At 51.6% G+C, this 22,382-nt stretch overlaps 2 protein-coding genes and 1 long non-coding RNA gene across 9 annotated transcripts in view; 1 reads left to right on the forward strand and 2 right to left on the reverse strand.

Moving 5' to 3' along the window:
• Positions 1-4,039, reverse strand: HOXB2 (homeobox B2). Its single transcript, XM_006049715.3, has 2 exons — positions 3,560-4,039; positions 1-2,792 (listed from the first exon to the last, which is right to left on the reverse strand). The coding sequence occupies exons 1-2, from the start codon at positions 3,930-3,932 to the stop codon at positions 2,110-2,112; spliced, it is 1,056 nt and encodes a 351-aa protein (XP_006049777.3). The 5' UTR covers positions 3,933-4,039; the 3' UTR covers positions 1-2,109.
• On the forward strand, positions 2,545-12,800 carry LOC102401897. Of its 6 annotated transcripts, XR_003107826.2 has the most exons (7): positions 2,545-2,682; positions 5,137-5,267; positions 5,587-5,679; positions 7,379-7,450; positions 8,928-8,980; positions 9,390-9,440; positions 9,979-10,117. It is a non-coding gene; the product is annotated as an uncharacterized LOC102401897 (long non-coding RNA). The 6 variants fall into 6 exon arrangements; XR_003107837.3 differs by lacking the exons at positions 2,545-2,682; positions 5,137-5,267; positions 9,390-9,440; positions 9,979-10,117 and adding exons at positions 12,103-12,326; positions 12,524-12,800 and having other exon boundaries at positions 5,276-5,679; positions 7,379-7,462; XR_006549498.2 differs by lacking the exons at positions 2,545-2,682; positions 5,137-5,267; positions 9,390-9,440; positions 9,979-10,117 and adding exons at positions 12,103-12,326; positions 12,524-12,800 and having other exon boundaries at positions 5,276-5,679.
• The window catches only part of HOXB3 (homeobox B3), a 26,610-nt gene continuing 12,086 nt past the window's right edge, over positions 7,859-22,382 (reverse strand). For both annotated transcript variants that reach the window (XM_006049716.3, XM_025280277.3), the window contains 3 exons: positions 14,567-14,654; positions 11,059-11,654; positions 7,859-10,216 (listed from right to left, as the gene is read on the reverse strand). In XM_006049716.3, the coding sequence (XP_006049778.1) occupies positions 9,384-10,216; positions 11,059-11,506 (1,281 nt within the window). In that variant the 5' untranslated portion in view covers positions 11,507-11,654; positions 14,567-14,654 and the 3' untranslated portion in view covers positions 7,859-9,383. The remainder of the gene's footprint in view (positions 10,217-11,058; positions 11,655-14,566; positions 14,655-22,382) is intronic.

The following is a 22,382-nucleotide window of genomic DNA, read 5'->3' on the forward strand; positions in this document are numbered from 1 at the left end:
AGCTGTATTATTACTTTAATATATTGAAATTATTTCATATGTATATATTTTATGAGGGAAAATAAACTAATAAGATACATGATATTATTATAATAACACATCTAATTGTTCTATATTAATTTATTTATGAAAGAAATAAGTGCAATTTAACATGGCGTAAGATTATTTAATGCAGGAGATGAATTCTATATTAAGACAGTTTAAGGGATTAAATTCCAGCTGAATAAGTTGTGTGTACTGCCCATACTGAAAGACCAGATTTTAAAAAAAACATGCAGGGGTCTGTTTAGTCCTGTATGTCACGACCTGTGTTGGCTCCTGGCTTTTCCTGACAGTTGTTGCCTTTGAGTGCCTGGTACTCCAAGTCCCCATCCTGCTGGTTCAGGGGAAAGTCTGGGAGGTCCGGGAATAAACTGCTTTTCAAGAACAGCAGCATCTGCTGGGGAGGTAGCCCTGCGGTGTCTGTTTCTGAGCCCGAGAAGTATTAAATAAACCTAAGGAGGATGGATGGCTTTCCAGGGCCCTTTAAATCTCCACGTTCCCCGGAACAAACCAGGAGGCAGGTGGAAAGATCGATCCTTGCCTCCCGCTTACTGGGTTTGCAAGAAACCTGCTAAGGTGAGGTGAGGGATAGGAAATAGTGCTGAGACGGCAAATGAAGTTGTTGGCAAAGACAGGAAGGTCTGCATTTGGAGAACGCTCTAGCCGGGCATCAAATCCCAGAGCGAAGGATCAAAAGTCAGATTTGGCGAGGCAGACCCAGCCAGAAAGATCCGCCATTCACCCTCTCCCATTCCCACCCCCTCGCGGACTATCTGTCCGGCTCGCATCCTCAGCATCCATTGGGCTGATTTTTCAAACAATACAACACAAAAACAAAAAAGGAACCCGTGAGACAGGGCTCCCTGTCTTCACAGGCATCGGGATGGTCCAAAAAGGTGAAGGTGGGTACGGGGATGGTCCCGGGGCTGGCCGCGCGCATCCTGAGGCGGCTGTCATGGCGGCCACAGTCTCTTCCCTCCCCTCCCTGCCTCCCGACCCCAGCGCCATTTTGAGCATCTTCCTGGCTTCCCTGTCTCTCTCTCGCTCTTCTCGCTCCTCCTTCGCTTTATACAAGCCAAGCGCCTCCCAACGCTGCCCGGGCCTCCAGGAGCTTGTCGCCCCGCAGCTCCTCGGACGCTCCTCCCAACCCCAGGAGCCTTAGGGTGACCCGAAGAGCATTAGTGCCCGCTCCCGCTACATTTTCCACACGGCCTCCTTTCTTGTCCACTTGGGAGGCCAGTGACCATCCCTGGGTACGGGACCCTGCTTCTCAAGAAAACTCCCAACCCTACCCCACTCCTTGGCCCTGCGCATGACCCCAGACCTCGAGTTCCCCAGGCGTCCGTCCTGCGTCCTGGAAAAAACTCCTCCATTCCACTTGGGGCACTGAGGCGAGAAGCCTAGGAAGCCCTAGGCACCCTCCCAATCTAGCTGAACCTCTACGCCTCCCATCACAACTCTGAAGCCGGTGCCTGAGATCTCTTCTTGCTCTCACTTCAGTTGGCAGCACACCCTCTTCCTCCAAGGGGCCCCTTTTGTAACACCCGGACCTACCCGGCTCAGGGCAGAGCCAGAGACAGAGAGAGGGCGGCCTGGCCTAGTGGGTGCGGGGAGGAAAGGGACTGGGTCCCAACACAAACACTATCTCGTTTCCGTATTATAAAGACATTTATTTAATCTATGAAAATAATGTACAATAAATACTTTCCCCTTTTCCTATTAGTAAAGAATTTTAATAAATAATCTACGGCTTAAAAAAAAAAAAGACAGAGGAAAATAGGTTCCTCTAGTTCTTAAGAAAGCACACCCCCGCTCCCCAGAGTTTAATTATTCCTGAGATTTCGTTGGAAAGACTCTACCAAACGGATTTTTTTATGTGTAATTTGTAAAAGACGCCCGTGTGTCCAATATTTTAGAGAAGAAAGGAGGTGGATTAAACGCTAATTCAATAATACCTGAATTTTAGCAAAACACATAAAGAAGTCCATACGACTTGGGGAGGGGGGTCCTTGGGTTTCCCCGCAGGCTGCTGAGGGGGGCCGGGGGTCGAGAGAAGGAAGTGGGTTATTAAGGGAACTGCAGGTCGATGGCACACAGCGTGCTGGTGAAGAAGTCCAGCTCTTCCTCGGAAAAGGGAACCGGGCTGTCCAGAGAGCCCTGCAGACTAGGGGAGAGGCCTCCGGACAGCTGGAGACAGGAATCGGCGGCGAAGAAGCTGAGGTCGGGCAAGAAAGGCGAATCCTGCCGCTCCGAGAAGGCGTCTTCTGGCAACGGCTCGGGCTCCCGTCCGCCGGCCCCGCGCAGCGCGCCGCCCGGGCTCCGCGCGTCTGCGCCCTCCACGCGAGCGGCCAAAGGCCGGGGGCCCGAGGCGCCCGGAGGCCCTTGCGCGACCTCGGGCGGGAGACAACAGGCTGCTCGCGAGGCCTGCAATGCGGAGGGGCGGCCCGGGCTAGCCACAGGCTCTTCGGCTGGCTCGCCGGTGTTCCGCAGCGCGCCGGGGCAGGCTGGCTCCCCGTCGGGCGGCTCTCGGTGCTGCGTCTGCCGCTTGTGCTTCATGCGCCGGTTCTGGAACCACACTTTCACCTGCCTCTCGGTGAGGTCCAACAAGGCCGCGATCTCCACGCGGCGCGGCCGGCACAGGTACTTGTTAAAGTGGAATTCCTTCTCCAGCTCCAGCAGCTGCGTGTTGGTGTAAGCGGTGCGCAGCCTGCGCGCCCCGCCGCCGGCGGCCTCCGGCAGTCCCGGCCCATCTGCGGGGAAAGCGGGCTGGGCGTCAACGCGGGCCGTGTCCTCAGCCCAACCTCAACTCGGCTGAAATAAAAGACTATCCCATCCTCCCAAAACAATGTCAGCGGCACCCCCAACCTGCCCGCCTACCAAAGCGGCTCGCTCCCACGGCTCTTGCCTTTTTTCTCGTCCCTCTCTCTCTCCGTCAGACCCGGCCAGAGTCAACGCGCAGCATTCAGAGAGCCGCCCACGGACCATGCAGGGGTTACGGAGCGGCTCCCCTTCGCCCCCAGAACCTCAGAGCCCCTCCCAGGTCCTCCGAGTGGATCCCTCATTTCAGCACTTTCCAACTCAGCCTGGGGAGAGGATTCATAAAGAAAGATTGTTCCTCACCTCTTCTCCTCCCTAGCCTCCAGCTCTCAAATTCCCCCTCTTCTTCTAGAGCTAGATTAAATGGGATAGAATCTTTTCCTGTCTCCAGATTCGACCCCATCCAACAATACTCCTCCACACAGCTAAATGTGAAACCTCAATCGAATCCTTTTCTCTTAGCAGAAAAAGATGCTCTTCCCCAACCAGCTTCCAAAATCTGCTGTAGGGAAAGGAAAAAACCCAAAATGCTGGCAGCGGCCAGGCCTGAACCAAAACGATCTTTTCTGCTTTCTCGTCCCTGGAATCGACGGGGGCAAGAAACCCCAACAGGCTCGACACCGTTTTCTACCTCCCCATCGCTCTTTCTCCCCCTTTTTTTCTAGCTGCCCCTCACCCAACCCCTATCACGCTTACCGACCTGCCGGCGATCCGACCCCGGAGGCCGGGACGGAGGAGGCGGCCGGGGGAGACGCGGCGGATTGGCTGGGTTTCTTGGCGGATTTCTTCTCTTTCATCCAGGGGAACTCGGGGGCCAGGGGGGCGGCGGGGAGCGGCGGCAGAGCGGGCCCATCTTCGGCTCGCTTTTGGCTCCCGGGTCTCTGAAGGGTGGAGGCGCCGGGCTGGAGGCTGGGGAAGGTTTGCTCGAAAGGAGGAGGAGGAGGAATTAATGTCGACTCCTTGATTGATGAAGTTTGAAATGTCTCCAAGACAGCGGGGAAGGAAGTCAGACACTCGGCGAGCGATGGCTGGCTGTTTATAAACCCAATCTCCCTCTCAAATTCAAAATTCATGGCTTTCAATGGTGGGGGAGGGGGCCTGCTGGGGGGGCGTCAGGAGGGAGGATCGGAAGGGACCCCCCCCTCCTGCCCCCCCCAGGTTTGTGTGATGCAGCGATTTTGGGAGGGGCAGATTTTGTTTTCTCTTTTTTTTTTTTTTTTAAATTTTGGGCCTTTATAATTGTATATTGCTGATAAATACAAGCGTATGGGGACTCTCTCTATTAAACCCAGGACTCCGGCGAAATTGCAGGGAATTCATGGTCACGGGACCCGCCTTGGCCAATCACTCGTCTGGGCCTGGTAGAAAACAGAGCATTATTTGCTTTAATTGATTCAAAAACTCTAGAGGACCATGACCTGGACACCATGAGCCCCCCAGTCCTACATGCCTGCTCCCCATGCCCTGCTTTCTCCAGAAAAGCTAAAGGAACCTTTTATTCATCCCCTTCAGAGGAGGGGAGGTTCTAGAACCCAGGAAACAAGAGAACCTAAGGGAGAAGTCTTCCTCTTTTTCAAATATTTTTAATACAGTAAAGCTTTCTTTATAAGGCCAGCAGCATTCCCTGCCCCCACCCCGGAAAAAAAAGAAAGCTGAGTGAGGATCTCAATATGGGAGGAAGAGGTAGTAGAAAGAGGTTTTCCCCTTTGGGAAAGGTCTGTGTTACAGTGCAATAAGGAAGAGAAGAGATTTACAATCATCAGCATCACTATACCCAACCCACCCCCCAAAAGCAACAGATAAATCTTAGAAAATCGACAAGCACTCCTAGGCTGACACAGAGGAGTGAGATAGACAGTGAGGAGCCCTTTTGGGCCTCTGGCCTGTGGAGCTGTGAAGTCTTCTCTGCCCAGCATTTGCAGCACTGCCCCTGCCCCTATGTCTACCTGCCTCCTTACCTGGAGGCATCAGCTCCTCTATGACACCCCAGCAGACAGGGTCTAAGATGCACATGCACCCTCTCAAGCCTCAAGCCTGTATCTGCATCTATATCCAGGAACAGGACCAAGGTAGCCCCCAGTTCGACTTAAAGTAACTCTCAAACCTCAGGTCAATGTATTGGAAGGGGGTACTCCCCCCCACAGGAATGCCCTTGCCATTTTCGTCATCCCCAACAAGACAGAATTCTCTGAACATGGAGGGGGCGCAAAAATAATGATCAGAGATGATATCTCATTTCTAGCCCCTGGGGAAATTGTTGTTTTTATTTCTTTTCAGAAGTTCAAGATAGTGCGAACTTTAGGGAGTGCTGTAATTTACTGGAGGGACTGACTGGGTACAAGACTCACGGCTCCAAGCAATCGTTGGAAAACTAGATCTCAAAGCAGAAAATGAAAAGTCGATCTGGGGTAAGATTTTTAAGTAAGTGGGTCAGAGGGACCGAGAGGAGATGAGGCGATCAATCTTAGCCCCCTGACAGCTCCCTCCGATGGCATCAAAGAATTTGTTTCTTTGGGAAAGCAGAGGGAACAGCCGAAATTCCCCATCCCTTTAAAAGGCCTGGAGGTGGGGGGTGTTAGCGAAAGAGAAAGGTGATTCTGGGAGAGCAGGGAAACAGATGGGAAATGGGGACAGAGGAAAGGCGCTGGGTTGGGTGGAAAGTTTTTCTGGAGAACTCCCACGACTCCGGCCTCCCCTCCCCCTCCTTGCTTGCTGCCGCGGAGCAAGGAGGAGAAGGCTGGTTAGCAGAGAAATGGCAACTACTCGGCCGGGAGCTGGAACTAGAAACTTTCTGTCAGTGTAACAGCCGCGTGGGTGGTGGTAAGTATTCATCCGTGTGGGTGGTGGTGGTGGGGGGGTGTGAGTGTTTAAAAAGGACACAGAAATCTGAGGAGAAGGGTGGGGGTGGAGGAGAGCCAGGAGGAAAAAGGGGGAGCTGGACGTGGGGGCTGCAGGGACAAGGGACGGCAGGCTCTGGAGGGCTCAGATCCAAGGGAGCTGCTCTGAAAAACTGGGCAGACTAGCCTGAGACGGTTGTGTCCAGCTCGGCTCCAAAGAAAGTAATTTTTGCCACTTGGAGGTGAGGACGGGGGTGGAAGTGGGGAGTAGGCACAGAAGAGTAGTTGTCTGCAGGATGTGCAGGGAGGCCTAAGAGGGGTCTCCCTCCGGCCCCCACCTTGAGAAGCCCTGGAAGTTTTTTCACAGCCTCTCCAGCTGGCTGCAGGGTTGAGCGATTCTCTCCGCAACAACTCCGGCTGTCCCTGCAGGAAATACGGCTCTCTCTAACCCTGCTGACAGATTTTACGGCCAGATTAGAGAACAGCAGAAAACTTGGGTGTTAAAAGGGGCCAAGAGAACCTTCCTTCCCAGAGTCGCCGCTTCCCCGCCCCCTTGTTGTGTTGTGAATCCTACTGTACAGATATTTTCCCCTCGACTTTGGCTGCTTAGCTAGGGGCGGAAATCTCTAAGAGAGAAGGGAGGGGGACACCAAGCCAAGGTGGCCCTGATTTTTCTTGTTTGCAATTCCAGTTTCAAGCCAAAGCTCTGTTTTCCAAACTCAAGTTAAACTTTCTGACTTGGCCTGCCTCTCTCCTGCTAGATAAATAATCAGTCCACTCTACATCTAGAGCCAAACATGGCGCTTCATCTAGTTACATCATTCAGAAAATGTTATTCAGGGAAGAGGAAGAGAGAGAGAAAGAAAGAAAAACCCTTGAGCGTTGTTATTTGATCCCAAACTTTACACGCTCTTATGCCTTTAAATTATAGCCTGACCCAATGCTAAATTGCTTGCTGCTTGGATGAGCCTAGTCCAGTTAAAATCCTACTTGGTGGTGGTGTGGGGGATGGGGTGAAGAATTCAGGTTGCTTTTTTATTGTTATTTATTGTTGCATAAAGACTATAATTACTAACCTTGGACTGCCAGGATACAACATAAAAATGAAAATCAGCCCTGGCTTTAAGGCTGAGGGCCTGGAACGATTCTCACCGACACGCCCCCCACCCCCCCTCCACCATCTCTACCACCAAATATATGCTCCTAATTAAGCAATGCGAGAGCATCGCTTACAATTAGAATTATGCAACTCTTCAGCAAGCAGCCATCGCTTCTCTTTCAACGAATTAGCTCCATATTTCAGCTTCCCTGTCTCCTAGCTCTTATCGGCTTCAGCGACGCGGCGGTGACATTTCATCTTTGACAGACCCTCTCTATCCTCGCTCCAATGTGATAAAACTTTTATGGAACCACGACTAAGAAATGAAGTTTTCCCAAGGATCGTGGAAACAGAGCGGCACATTAGCCTGGGGACCGTTTTATGTATACTTGGATCCATAGCTTCTCCCACCCTCCTCCTCTCCCCTTACCCTGGCAGGGGAAATCAAACAGGCCTCCTCTCCCTCTGCCCTGAGTTTTATTTAGTGATTTAATTTCACTTTAGTTTTAAGGTTTGACCTGAGAAGTCTAGGCCTCAGAATTTTTTTTTTAAGATTAATCATTTTCCTTTGTTTTCATTTTAGACCCAATGGTGGTTGGGCTTCGGGTCACGTGACGACTTCTTTGTAGCTCCGGAAGAGAACTGTGAAGTTTAGGTTGAAGAAGCAGTAATGGGCCAGATTTCTGTTGTTGTTGATGGGTTGGGGGGGGGGGTGGGGGGAGGGGGCAGCGAGGAGGCTGTGGCCAAAGCAGCAAAAAGACAAAAGGTCAATCAATGAGGAAAAACTGAGAGGCGAAGAAGCCAAACAGAAAAGACCTAGAGAGAGTCCCCTAGTCTCCCTTTGCCCCAAACTTGTTACTTAAATCTTAAGAAGTTGGCAGAATGTTCCAAGCTTGTGTGAGAAAAACCAAATAAACCTGAGACACAGATGGGCGAGGTAGGGCCCTGAGCAGGGGAGCATAAAAAGGCCAGGATAGGGTCTTCACCATTCTTCTTCCCTTGGGGAAATCTGGCAGTCAGAAGCCTGCTGCTCTGCTATCTAAATTGGACCACCAAGACAAGATAAAATTGATAACAGAAAGTTTATTCAAGAATTATATGACAGACAACCCTTTTAAGTAAGGAAAAAAAGTAACTACAGAAGAACAAAGAAAGTTCCAAGAGGGAATTAACTCTAATTCTACAAATTCAGGACTATACAGTGACAATTAGGAGCTGAGTTCATGCCTTTTAGAACTAATTACAATTGTTCATAAGTACAAGTTTAACATAAATCTATAGCTTTTTTCTAGAGTACAATAACTAAAATAGCTGGTTTTACATGACAGGGAACACAACGTCCTTTATAACAAGTAAATACTAAAAAAAAAAAGTACAATTTTTTCCTTTTTTCCTCATATAAATACATAATATGGTAGGGGGATAAATAATACAAAAAAAGAAAATATTTTAACAAGCTATAACCAATAAATATATATGAAAATGTTCACTAGAACACACGTTTTTTGAGCAATGCTGGACTCCTGCAGGCCCAGGCATCTCTCACAGTTGTTTTTATATCCATTAAAATGTAAACTCTAAGTGCAACAAAAGTGTCCTGTCCAGGGTTGAGCAAGGCACACAGGCCCAGCTGCAGCCCCCGCCTGGGACAGTTTGTCAAAATATACCCTGTTTTCACGTTAAGTCAAGAGAGCAACAGAAGAAAAGAAAAGTGTAGAACCTCGCTGTCACCGACTGCTTTCTATGAAGAGAGGGGGATGGACCTGGTGCTGAGATGGGAGACAGCGGAATGGGCAGACCTTTAGTCCAGCGGAATGGGCAGACCTTTAGTCCTGACAACTTGCCTGCCCTCACCTCCCAGCTTTGCCATAAAAGAAAATATATATATATATATTTATAATATAGACAGCTCTTTCAGGATCTCTCACCATCCCTGAGCCCTCTGAAGAGTGTAATTGATAGGGGTGGGGTATGTATATTAATGTCCTAGAGCAGAAAAATATGGGACTAGAAATGGAGTGCCCAATCAACCTTCTCCTATCATGGGAAGAAATCTGAGGATTCAGGAAAGTGGGAGGGGGACATGCTTTGTGCCCTTGGTTTTGAAATGTATTAAAAATTTTTTTTTAAAGGAGAATTGCCAGGAAAGAAAAATCAAGATTTGGGGGAATTAACCACATGGAAGGTAAGTTGGTTGGTTGGCTGGTGATGGCCTAGCCATCTTGTCTGTTTTTTAAAATGTGCTTCTTTGCCTGTTTCCCTATCTCCTCTTCCTCTACCCGACTCCCTAAGGTGGAATTCCAACTGGATATTGCTGGAGGCCTAGGGTTGATGGGGTCATCTCCAATCTGCTGTAGATTCCTTTCCAATGGGTTGGCAGGCAGACTAAACAAGAGCTGCAGGACTTAAAAAGCAACCTCTCAGGCCAGGGGGAGGGGAAGGAGCTCCAGGCCCTTTCTTCCCAGGAAGCCTGGCTGCCATCTCCCTGCCTCCTCTTTCAGACCTCCCGACTGCACCCAACTCCACAGCCCCCGCCCCCCCTGGGTCTTCTCCACCCCAAGACCTGCCCCTCAGCCGTCCCTCTCCCATCACAGGTGTGTTAACTTGGGCGCTTCTTGGATTCTACCCTGAGGAGGAGGCGCATGGTGAGAGGAGAGGTCTGTGTAGGTGGGGTGGGGGTCGCAGGGTCCGTGGTGCTGGCTGGGGGCCATAGGAGGCGCCCCGTTGTAGTCCAGGTTCCCCGAGGGGTGGTGGGAAAGGTGGTTGAGGCCGTAGAGGGAGGGGCCGGCAGGGGGCGGCAACGGATCCGCGTAGCCGCCCCCGCCCACGTACACGGGGCTGCCCTGCATGGTGGGCGTCCCGTAGGCGCCCCCGTTGGTTTGAAGGACGTGAGGCTCGTAATCGGGCGCCGGGGTCTGGGGATACTTCTGCGGGGCGCCGCAGCCTTTGAGGGGGGGCTGGTAGTTGGAGGGCAGCGCATAGGCATTCTGGTGGGCTTTGCCGAAGGCGGGCGGGGACGGGCTCTCATAGCTGGGGGTCATGGAATGCAAGGCGTTCATGAAGCCGGCCGTGGACTGCATGGGCTGCGAGGGGCTGCCGGCTGGAGAGGGGCCCCCCGAAGACGAGGCCAGGCCCTTGGCCTTCTGGTCCTTCTTGTATTTCATGCGCCGGTTCTGGAACCAGATCTTGATCTGTCGCTCGCTGAGGTTCAGCAGGTTGGCCATCTCCACGCGGCGCGGCCGGCACAGGTAGCGGTTGAAGTGGAACTCCTTCTCCAGCTCCACCAGCTGCGCGCTCGTGTACGCCGTCCGCGCCCGCTTGGAGGCCGCAGACCCCGGGGGGCTCTTGTCCCCTCCTCCGCCGCCGCCCCCGCTGCTGCCACTGCCGCCGCCTCCTCCGCCGCCGCTGCCGCAGCCCTCCGCTGGACCCGAGGGGGAGGGGTGGGAAGGGGAGAAAATGAAATAAAAGATAATTACTGAACACGCCGAAATTGAATGCATCGTTTCTTAATAAATCCAGGCCTGGACTCGGAGGCCCCGCCGCCCTCCCCTTTGCGTCCCCGCCTCCTCCTCTCCACCGCCCCCCGCCCCCACCCGCCGCATTAGCGGACACTCTATAATAGTGGCATTTATTAAGAGACCTGTTCTCCTCTCACTGCCCCAGCTTATGAAAATTTGATCATGTCACGCAGACAGAGCCGCATGGCCATTTATTTAGGGCTGGATTTTCTCGCACACGCTTTCTCCCCCCTTTTATCCCTAGTTCCAGGTGTAGAAGACACTCCTCCGCCCTCCACTACGCCCCGTCCTGTGGCCCAGACAGGTGCTTGAGGAGAGCCCCTGGGCGAGTCTGGACATTCTGGGCAGGGCACGGAAATGGGGGGGGGGGGGCAAAGAGGTTGCCATGCCTGGAGGCCAAGACCGCGGGCCGCCCGAGCGATTGTGATTAATACCCACAGTAGTAATACTTAATAACAATCAATCGTTGACGACTCTGCGTCTACTGGCAGCGACTCGTGACTCTGCGGCCTTGCAAAGGGCTGAGGCCGAGCACCTGGCCTTCTGGACCTCTCAGAAGTTCAGGTGGAGGGGGGCAGGACGGAGAGGGTGCTGGCGGGGTCAGGGGTCGCCAGGGGGGGGGGGGTACGGGAAATGCGCCGTAGCTACCGCCGCCGCCTGGGCGCCTAGGGGCTGGGTGCTAGAATAACAGTGACATTCCTGGCCGGGACAAAAGCTGACGACGACGAAGCCAGAGAGCCGGTACCTGTGCCAGGGGAGCTGTTTTTCAGCTTGGACGTTTGCCTCGACTCTTTCATCCAGGGGAATATCTGTTTGGTGAGGGTGGAGTTGGAGCCGGCACCGCACTTGGGGGGGCCGCTTTTGCTGGGACCGCCCCCGTTACTGCTGTTGCTAGTGGTACTGGTAGGTGCGGCGCTGGGCGGGGGCGAGCCGGGCGGGGCCGGCAGGGGCTCCGAGGCCAGGCCCGGCCTCATGCAGCTGCCGTTGAGTTCCTTGCCCTTGGCGTGCGGGGCGGCGTTGCCCAGGGACTGCAGCGAGCACGCTGAGCGCTGGTAGTCACTTTCCAGGTGCGTGGCGGCCTGGAAGGGGGGCTGAGGGGGACCGTCGTAGCCGAAGCCATTGCTGCCAGGGTATGAGGGGTAGCCTCCGAAGAGTGCGGCGGCGGTGTTGTCGTAATAGGTGGCTTTCTGCATCGCTGGGTGAGGCCCTGGTGGTGGGTGGCAACTTGCAAGGGCCAGATACCCTCACGACCGGACATTGGCACCCCTTGGGGTCACGTGGCACGCCGGACCCCCCCCCTTTCTGCCCCCCTCCTCCCGGGATCTGTTCGTAGCGGTTGACCTGCGGGGTGAGAGAAGAGACACGGGGAGAAGAGGACTGGGGCTCGAATCCATCTTAGGAACTGAAAAGGGAACTGACATCAATAGGGTTTTTCTTCTCCCCCACCCAACATCTTCACAGCAGATGCTGAGGCCACTTGCTTGGCCTGAAATGGATTTTTCTTATATCAGTGCTTTAATTTTAAAAGAAAAAGCCCACCAGTTTTCATCTTCACTTAAAAAAAATAAGGACTCCACTCCTTTGGGAACTCCCTGGATATAGAATCTTACTATGGCAAGGGCCATGGCTTCTCTCCTGCCTGCCTATTAGCCCCTGACCTCTCTTCTCTCTCCCTACACCCGCCCCCCAACTCTGGGATAGGGTGGCTCAAGGCGGGGGACTCCAAAATAAAGGCATCATCAACACCCTCCTCTGAGCTGAGAGGCCTCCTGCCTTTGCCTCCATCTAGGTCCCTTTCATCCAAGCAGAGTCTAACCTGGAGAAAAAAACTGAGGCTGAGGATCGCTGGAAGAGGCAGCAGGAAGAAGCAAGTTGAGCAGGGAACCTTCTGGTGTGAGGGAGCCTCTCCTTACCCTCCCATCTCAAGAAGCAGCACCCTGACCCAAAACTTCCTGAAGATTTTTAACCTCCAGAGCCAGTGGAACTGAGCCGCCTCCATGGCCTTTGCTGCAGGTACCGTCACCTCCAGTCTGAGTGTTTGCTAACCAAGTCTGGGATCCCACAGCCAGCGGCCCCCATGGGGCCCCCAAATGGAACAGGATTGTTTCTTTGGTGGGACTGGTTGGTGCTGTGACCATTTGGCTAGGTCTTCCCCCACTCTGTTTTTTTTCATCAGGCATAATTTTTTTTACCCACCCTTTCCTTGACAGTCTGCTTCCTTTGATTTTTCCAAAAGAAGAAAAGAAGAAAGAAACTGGGTAACTGCTGGACTTTTCTACAAAGAGATGGGAAAGTGCTTTCTAAAACAGAAATTTTTTTCCCCTAAGAAAAAAGAAAGTAAACAAAGCAATCTAAGCAATATTATCTGGGCTGGAAACTGGGTGCCCCTGTTTACTGAAGTTCTTTGAGGCCAAAAAAAAAAAAAAAATCATTAGTTTAATGCAGGCTTTTAAAAGTGTGCTGGAAAAATAAAGGTTCAAGCTGTCACAGGATTTTGTGTATTTCTTCCGAAACTTCTGACTACATCCCCCCAAGCTCACCAAATCTGTCTTCTCAACTCCTCACCATCACTTTTCATAGAATCTTTAGATTGACCCTCTCTTCTGACATATGAGTTTGGACTAGTTAAATCTCATTCAGCCCAGCTAGTCAACTCCAAAGAAAACTAAAAATAGGAAAATAAAAAGGGAGTCCAGGTGAAAGAAATCCCTCCCACACATAAATCCCCTTCTTAATGGCACAGATTTATACTCAAAAGGGAGCTGGGTAACTCTGAGTTCCGATTGGTTTCTGGGAAGAATTTGTTTCTGGGAAACACACAGGGGTCTGCAAAGCAGGAGGTCCTTCCAGGGAGGAGAACTGGAGTTCAATTGACCAGGCTGACCCAATCCCTTTATTATTATTACCATTAGCCTCTGATGATTTAACCAAAATTAGCCTCGGAGCAGCCCTGGTTGAAGGGGGAATTAATTAACAGGCATCAGTTGAGTTTGTTATTAATAGATAAGAGAATGAAATAAAAACGTTGGAGGGGGTTGGCTGGCTGGGCCCTGGCTTTATTTAGTCTAAATGATTGTTACAGCAGTAATGATGATGATGATGATGATAGTTATAATAAAACAATAATTTGACTAGACGCCTGGGGCCGAAATTCCTGTCGCTCCCCCTGCAATGAACTCGCAAACCATCACAGAAACGAGGCCAGGCGAGTGTGGGAAGCAAGAAGCTAGAGACGTGATAGGAAAGAATGGAGGCTCCACCGGCAGCCAGAAAGGGCCGGGAAGGTTTGTGGATGGAGTTAGTCCCTGGCTGCCGCTGTCGCCGCCGGGCTGTCTCGGCTGCTGCTGCCATGGTGCCTGGCGACAAGCTATGTTGGCCAAGGAGGAGAAGAGAAGCGTTCAGGACGCAGAAACGATTAGCAGCGGCAGGTTCCAAGCACACCCGGCCGAGGACCAGCCCTAGGGCGGCAGCAAGTTTGGGCGCTGAAGGTAACTAAATTAAAAGGCGCCTTAGCAACTCCACACCGGGACTTTGTCAGGCCCGGCCGGCCGGAGGGCGCACACAGAGGCCCGGCTGATGGGACAGTGAGAAGAAGGAGAGGTGCCCAGGGGATCCGAAACCTGGGGATCGAGGAAAAGCGGGGTGGGGTGCAGTTCTACCAAGCCAAACACGTCTATTTCCCTTGCCTCCATGTTGAAAAAATCCAGGCTCCATCTGGCTCCTCGGGAGAGAGAGAGGGAGGGAAGGAGACGGTGGCTCCCGGCTTCCCCCCAGGGTCTCACTGGAGAAGGGCGGTGAGCCACCCCAAGAAACCCACTTTTCCAAGCAACCCCCGCCCCCAAAAGCTTGGGAGAGTAACAATAGCTGGGAAGACCAGGGAGAGGGGCTAGGCCACCTTTCAGGACTTAAAAAAAAAAAAAAAAAAACATAGAAAGAAGAGAAATAGAACAAAAAAGGAAGAGAGAAAAAAGGTTAGGCTCTTCTTAGCAGCCGGGCGAAAATTCAGTCCAGATCTGGCTGCTGAAAGAAAAGAGAAGAGAAAAGGAAAGAAGCAGGAAGAGAGAGGGAGAGGGAGAGAGGGAGGGAGGGAGGGAGAGAGAGAGAGAGGGAGAGAGAGAGAGAGTCGCTGCGTGGAAGGAAGCTTAAAGCTTGTGAACTCTTCTTGAACCGAGATTGGAGTCATATGGGCCATAAATCATTGAGACATACTCTCCGCCATTCACAAACTGATAGCCTATTTCAGTCCAGCTTACCTTAGCCACCGACGAGGGGAGAACAGGCAGACATAATATATATTCACATCGAGCCCCAGCGCGAGCGGCAGGCGAGAAATCTCCCCTCCTTGAAGGCAAAGGAAAAAAAGACCACTGTTTAAAGCGGCGTCGCCCCCCTCCCCAATAGCCACCCCGGCTGGGGAGCCCGAGGGGCAGACCGGCTGGAGAAGCCGCTCGGCGTCCGCTTCAATTCACTCGGCTTAGGAGCGGGGGTGCGCAGGAGGGAGGGGGTAGGGGAGCGGGAAAAAAATAGAAGATCGAAAGGTGCTCGGGCGGCTCAGCTCGCCGAGAATCCAGCTCCAGGCTCCGGCACGGCCAAGCCGCCACAGTGCGGTTGCCCTATAAGACTGGTACGCCCTACTCTCCGTAACAATGGCCTCTGCTTTTGCACAGGGAAAAAAACCACACAGACACACACACTCACACACACACACACACACACACACACACAAGCTCACACACACCCCCACCTCTCCCCCTTTAGCAAGCTTAGATGCCTGATAAGGAAGGAAGGTGATGGTGGTAATGGGGGAGGGGGGCATTTTGAACGCCCCCCCCCCGTTTAAAAAAAAAGACTGAGAAAGGAAAGAAGGTAGAGCTTTTAAGTTTTGCTTTTGTTTTTTAAGGACAGGTAAATTTTTAAATTCAGATTTTGGTGGGGGAGGAAGAGGAGCGCAAAGACAAGGCAAAGCTGGTGGAGTTCACAGCTCCCCACCACCACTAGTAAACCCTTCTGTCTAAGCGGAGAAGTAGCTTAGCCTTGCGGGGGTTGGGGGATGGTTCCTGGGTGCCCCTCTGCATTCATTTGCAGTGGGAATACTAGGACTTTTTTTTTTTTTAAGTAGTTTCACTCTTGCGGGACTGACTGGTGGCTGAGTCTCAGCAGTCTCTGTTTCTTCTCTCCCCCACACCCTCTATTCCTCCTCTCTCCTGGCAAATCTCCTGGCCCAGTTTCCAACCTGGGGTGGGGGAACCAGACCTTTCTTTTCAAAAACCCCCTCCCATTTTTGAGAACAGACAACAAGCGGTGAGTGATTATTTCAAAAATCCAGACCATCTTGTAGGGGAGGGGGGTTGAGGAGAGGGTGACAAAAGGAAGACCTTGTGTTTAGCTTGAGTTCCAGACACTGCTGGCAATAGAGAGGCTGTAAGAACTTGACGAAGAAGTTTCTGTTAAGATTCTCACCTCCGGATAGGCAGAAGGGGCTAAGAGGTGATAAGGACATTTGTACTTCTAAGAAGATTCGAAGAACCAGCAAAATGCCTTAATTTTTAATGCACTGGCAAAAGAGATGGAAGATAGTTGTTTTTATTATTATTATTGTTCAGAACAAACAAATCTGTTTACTTCTCTTAGCTCTGCAAGATTTAGGGCTCTTGAAACAAGTGACGAAAACTACAAAAGCTCAAGTTGTCTTAGAGTGCATTTTAGAAGGGCAGGGAAAGGCTAGGAGGCCTGTAGGAGGAAGACAGGAGGCAAGAATGTAGGTGTCTGCAGATTTAGGGCGGGGGTGGGGAAGAGCCATTCCTGATGGAAGAAAAAGACAAAAAAAGCACCAGGACTTTTCCAAAAGCAGGAGTGTTTGCAACTTGGCAGAACTGCTGACTCCAGGCTTAGAGGATAAAATAGAAGTCCGGCAGTTTCTCTTTTCTACGAAGGCAGCTTGGAAAACTTGTTCTCTTAACTCTACATAGACAGAGCCAGCTACTACCCTGTGATGTCCTGGTTAGAATCCTTGGCTTTTGCTTTTTCCCATCTGGATGGACCAGGAGAGAAGGGACTGGGAGAACAAAGGTGAGAGATGGTTTCCAGCTATTGTCTCCCTTCCAGGAGAGGGTGGCGGTGTCTGGCAAAGCTTCCCTCACACCCCATAGCTCCCCACTCACTGGCTTTGCTTTGGGCTGAGAAAGGGTCCTACTGTCTACTCTCATCAGGTGTGGCCCCTGGCCTCCTCCAGTCCCCACTTCTTTCAAGCCCACTAAGTCAGGCTTACTTCGTGGGCTGGAATAGCCAGTTTCCTGGGGCCCTGATGAACTGGTGTGGAGAGGGGGACTCTGGCCTTCTTAACCTCCAGCAAGGAACCCATTGAAGAGTCTCCTATTGTGAGGTCCCTAGGATCCTAATGCCTGCCTAGAGAGTTGGTGGCTGAGGGTTGTGGGGAGGTGAAGATGGAAGGTGGAAGCCATTTTTCTATGTTTATTAGTATCAAGAAAAGAAAATACCCAAGCTGGACCCACTGCTGGGGCTCAAGCCAGGACCCTCAGAGAAAGCAGTTAAGGCTACAAAGAGTCTGTCCTGAGATCTCCAGACCCTGGTTAGAGACCTGTTGGATTGGACTTTATGTAGCTCTAGGCCTGGTGGGTCAGTGACTCACTCACCCAGGCTTCTAGAGGTTTAAGAGACCAGCACCTTTGGATCTTTTCCTCTCCCACATTAAAAAGTCAAGAATGTACCTCAGACCCTCCAACTCTTCTAGCTGTTACTGCCACTAGAGAGAGAGAGTCATTGTGAAGTTAAGAGGAGGATCTGGTCACTTGTGGGACCTGCACGGCTTCGCCACAATGAGTAAGAGAGAACCCAGGGACATCCAGTCAGTTGCGGGCCTGCAAGAGGATCAGCCTGGAGCTAAGCCAAGGGCAGAGGAGTTTTCCAAACACAGCAGTGGACCCCTCCCCACTCTGAGCCTGGATTCTTGTGGTCCCTTCTGGCTACACAAGGAGGTGGAGTACAGGGGAGTGGGAGCGGAAAAAGAGGACTGGGAGAAAGAAAGCTAACTTGGAGCAAATTTTGAGAGGACATGCACCCTCAAATGCAGTAGGAAATAGAGTAAGGACTTCTTAAGTAATTCTGAGAGCAAAGCCCCTTCCAAATGCTTGAGACACAATTAGATCCCAGTTTGGTTTCCTTCTGGACTTTATTATTCCTTTCCGGAGATTTCTGGTTGGCAGATAGCCTCTTTTGGGGGCTGGGAGGATGGGGGATGAATGGAAGAATGGCAGCTCCAGGGCACCCTTTTCCGAGGTACGTCTGCAGGCTAGAGACCTTCCAAATTTTAAGCGACAGAGTGGGGCAGTGAGGAGCCTGGGCAGGAAACTTGGGGTAGGAAACACCAGCGGGGCTGGAGGGAAGACTTTGAGGTCTGGAAGAGGAGGAGAGAGGGATTTATCATCCCTGATAGTGAAGTCATAATTTAGGGGGAGACTAGAGAGAGGAGGGAACAATCTCTCCCTGGATTTGAGCGGAAAAACTTGGGCAACTTACCGTGTTTGTGTCTGTGTGTGTCTGTGTATGTGTGTGTGAGAGAGAGAAAGAGAGAAATTTTTTTTTTAATTTAAGAGAAAGATTAAGACACAGAAACCTTAGAAATTAATAATAAAGGCAAAAATCAGAGAAAATGCCCCCCCCCCTTCATAGACATTCTTTCCTGTTTCCCCAGAGCTAGACCACTCACTCCTCCACTCCTAATCCATACCCAGTACCAGGACACTGGGCCCTTAAAATCCCCTTGAGCAATCACGGGGAGGGGGGCATCCTTGGAGGCCACTGGAGATGTCTGTTTCCCTCTGTGCCCAAAAAAACATTAAAGAACAAACGAAAATTCTCCTCTCAATAAGGGCAAACTGGCTGGTTCCTTTAAAATCGATTTCTGGTATCAGCCGTGGGATGACCAAGGGATTTTCCCCACCCCCTGCCCCAGCCTAGCGCCCAGCTCAGCCAGCCCCAAATTTGACTTGCCCACCAGGCTCCCTGAGAAGCCAGGACCTGGGAGTGGGGCTGGGGGTGGTGAGGCGTTTAGCAATCTCTTTCTGGCCCTGTCTGGGTTCCGGGTCCCACACTCTTCCAGATTCACTGTCCAACTCTGTGGCCTCAGAGAGTCGTGAAAAGTACACACGCACACGCGCACACACACACCCCTGAATCTCCATCTCTTTTAAATATGAATGAAATCTCAAAGATGGGGGCTATAAAATGGGAAATGCTTCTGCAAATCGCTCTTGGTATTTGGATCCTGAACTCCCACCTTTCTAAGATGCCTGAGCCAGTGGGAACAAAGGGGCAGAGGAAGGAAGATTTCCCGCCTGGGTGGAGGCTGGTGTAGACCCAGCTCAGTAGAAGCCAAGATCCAAAGAAGAAAAAGGCCGCCGAGACTGAAGTAAATTGAAGTAAATTCCGAGTTGAACTCTCCCCTAACCCCAGGCGTGAGGGCAAGAAAAAGAGGAAGACAAAGCAAGGCTCCCACCAGGGTTTGCAAAGTCTGCTCAGTGAGCAAGGAGGCCAAGCCAGTGGCCCTATGCTGTGGACCAAGGCGGTGAGCAGCGCCCAGTTGAGTTTGAGCTCCACTGTATCAGGGGTCCCGCCTCACCCAGAAGCTCTGTCCCGGCCTGACAAACCCCACCCCTGTGGATGTCGAGACAAAAGGTGGGCAAGGCAAGAGGGAAAAGGGCAAATCTTGGACAGCTGGGGGCCTGGGGTCAGGGGTGGGTTGGGGGGTTTGGAAGGGGATTGCTGGGGAAGGAAGAGAGAAGCTGACGAGGGAGGTACACGGCCCAGGGAGTTGCTGCAAGGGACTGACTGCGCAGGTCTCTCCTGACAGATCAGATGCCTCTCTCCCACTGACCTCTGTTTAGCAGACAATAACTCACGGGATTAATGACCAATCAGTAGAAGGCCTCCCGAGCTGCCTCCAAATATAAAACTCCAAAGTCAGAATGGGATAGGCCCAGAATCTGGGCCTGCTGGCCCTTTCGTTTTTTTCTTTCTCTCAAATAGGGTTTGGGGTGAGACTTTAAGAAGTCTCCGGCAAAAACAGACTCTTTCCTCTCAGGATTATCTGGCCAGGAGCTCTGATTTCCAGAATCCCCCCAAAATGAATTTGTTTCTCCTCTCTTCCCACTTCTTCCACCAGAATTCATATCCCTGACAACACTTCCTAAAGGCAGTCTGGAAGCCGCCCCTCCTCTGCTAGCCTCCCCATAGCCCTGATCCTACAAGAAATCTCCCTTCTCACATCCAGGCCACTTCTGAGAAGCCCCCACCTCTTTTGAATTTTATCTTTTTTTCCCTCAGTTGGGAGAAGAAATGGAAAATAAGAGCAAGAAGACAGGGATCATCCACCTTGCAGGACTTCTGTCCTGGCTTCCCTGGGAGGAGATCTGGTGTAATGCCATGGCCCCCTGTGTCCAAAGGCTCAGGGGGGCAAAGTGAGGCTGGGAGTGGTGATGGTGGTCTCCTGTCTCAGATCTAAATTCTGAAACCATAATTTGGTCCCTGGCCTGATGCTGGAGGGACTTCAAAAGCTGTTCCCAACAACTCCAGCCTCAGCTCCGAATCTTGGCAGAGAAAGTGCTCTGCTCTTTGAGGCTGAGCCCCTCCTTCCCTAGCTCCCCTCCAAATGCCAATCATGGCCCAACCCAGCCAGCTAGCCCCACCCACTGCGTTCTATCTCCAGTGCTCTAGGCTTGGGCTTCTCCTCTGCTGAGAATAAGGACACCTTCAGGAGGAGGAATAGTCCAGATTCCAGTGGATTTCCTCGAGTCAGTCTGAATAACCATGCACTTCTCTGGACATATACAAACTTCATGTATACTGCAAATATGCATACACATAGTGACTTCTATACTCAGATGCCCACAGAACCCCAGAAGCAACAAAAAGGAGTTGCTCCCAAGCACTAGAGAGTTACTCAAGGTCAGAATTGGGAAGAACTCAGGGAGTGTCCTGTCCAATGCTGCCACGGCCAAAGACAGAGAAACTGAGGTCCAGAGCCAGGAAGTGGCTTGCCTAAAGTCGTACATAAAGGATAGGTTTGGGAGTCAGGAGGCTTGGATTCTAGGTGGTCCAGATTGGCTGTGTAATCTGAAGCAGAGACTTCACTGGGCCTCAGTTTTCCCCATCCCTAAAGCCAGATCACATGTGTGGAGGGGAGGGCTTGGGCTAAATGATCTTCCCTTTTGAGCTGACAGTTTGTGGTTCTCTGTGTACTGATGTAAAAGTGAGTGACAATAAGCAATCATAAACTGATTTCAGATAATAATGGGTACCATCTCATCCAAAATCAGACTATTTCCTCTTGGAATTTAAATGCTTACACCCCCACAACTGAGTGCCAACCCAACTCCTGAACCCTCAGAGGCTAGTGCACTGGTTTTTACTGCCCTTCTGTGTCAAGGGTGGGTTATTCTCCACCTTCATCACCAAATCAAAAGTACTATTTTCAGACATAGCAACCTGAGCAGTAAATAATTAATTTGTGTAATTAGAGGAGGAAGGCTTCAACCTGGCAATTTTTAACCAGGAGTCAATGCACCCATTGTACCAGCCTGGCCTTCTCACCCGACCCCCAACTCTACCCACACACCTACCAGCTTCCCCAACTGCCTTCCCCCACTGGGAGACCAGCATTCCCAGGACTGCCAGCCAGGGTTCATGGAGTCAGACAGTTCCCTCCCCAACAATGTTCCATTCTCTGCCTTCTTCCCTACAGAAATTGGTCTGCCTGCAGCTGCCCCTCGAAGCTAGCTTTCCCGACCCCCTAAAGCTGTGCTGGGCTCCAGGTACAGGCTCTCTGCTCTTGGGACACATGTAATCCACCTCCCAGCTCAAAATGCCCCAACAATGCAGCGAGTTTGCATTTCAAGAAACTCCCATTAATATCAATTTACTTCACTGAAACCTCGGGTTCTTCATCAAGTTGATGATTTATGATAAAATCAATTAAATTACAGCCACTTAGGGCCCAGCCGCTTCCTCTCAGATTTCATTGGTGCGGGGCCCAAGTGTCTGGTGGAAAAATGCAAGTTTAGCTGGAGGCGAGGAAAGATAATTCTGCGGCTGAGAAAATTTAATGCAAAACAATTTCCAGGCAAAGCCCGGTGTCTGGACAGAAATGCAAGAGCCACCGGTTGGCTGGCCTGCGGAAATAACTATCTGGGGGTCAAAATATTTTTCTCCCACCCCCATCATCCTGCATGGCTCCTTTCCCCTGGTCCCCTTTGTGCTCACCCGTCCCCTCCCAAAGAGAGATTTTGGGGGAATTTGAGCAGTACTAGTGGAACCCCCACCAGCCTCAAACCACCAACAGCCCCTACCACTTCAGGCCTTTTTCTCCCACCCCCTTCCCAACCCAGCTGTGCTCACTAATTCCTTAGTCTTGCATGGCAAAGTTAAAGGTTCAAAGTGAAGATCAGGCAGCGTGGGCAGATGACACAGAGGGGCCAGGGACCAGGCCAAGTGGGCACTGCTGCTTGTGGCTGTGGGAGGAAAGAAAGCACAGACTGCAGCAGCACTCCCCCACGGCGAGGGTACGAGGCAACAGAGAATGTCCAGAGCAACCAGGTCCTGCGTACCCAGACCTGAGAACACCAGGTCCCCATGCAGCTGCCGATGTGCTCACTTGTAAAGCAATGCTATACCCGACAAACCCCGACCCGAATGAATACACATGTGCACTCACACAAAACACACCTACGTGTGTGTGCTTGCACACTCTCCTTACATCCTGCCCCTGCAAAGAGACAGCTCCCACCATTTCCCCACATCTGGAAAAATAAATCCCAGTGAATCAACCTGGCATCGCCTTCCACTCCAAAGACAGAGGCTTCTCCGGCCTCTGTTCTGTTTGGTTTTTGGTTTCCAGAGGAGGCAGGGAGTAAACACAGCTTCTCTGAAGCCATAAATCACCCCGTCTCCTACCTTCTCAGTTTAACACCCGTCCTTAGCGCAGCCCCTTGTAGTTTCAGCTTCAAATAACCCGCGAGGTGCTAGTAGGCTCTGACCATGGTGGCAGCTGGACTT

The sequence above is a fragment of the Bubalus bubalis genome, chromosome 3 (assembly GCF_019923935.1).
Source record: "Bubalus bubalis isolate 160015118507 breed Murrah chromosome 3, NDDB_SH_1, whole genome shotgun sequence".
Lineage (NCBI taxonomy): Eukaryota > Metazoa > Chordata > Mammalia > Artiodactyla > Bovidae > Bubalus > Bubalus bubalis.

What these genes read in the sequence shown, in the direction of transcription:
- HOXB2 (XM_006049715.3), bottom strand. Translation starts at nt 3,932, where the DNA reads ATGAATTTTGAATTTGAGAGGGAGATTGGGTTTATAAACAGCCAGCCA. An exon ending in CGGGGTCGGATCGCCGGCAG is followed by an intron (nt 2,793 to 3,559) that starts GTCGGTAAGCGT and finishes CTTTCCCCGCAG; the next exon opens with ATGGGCCGGGACTGCCGGAG.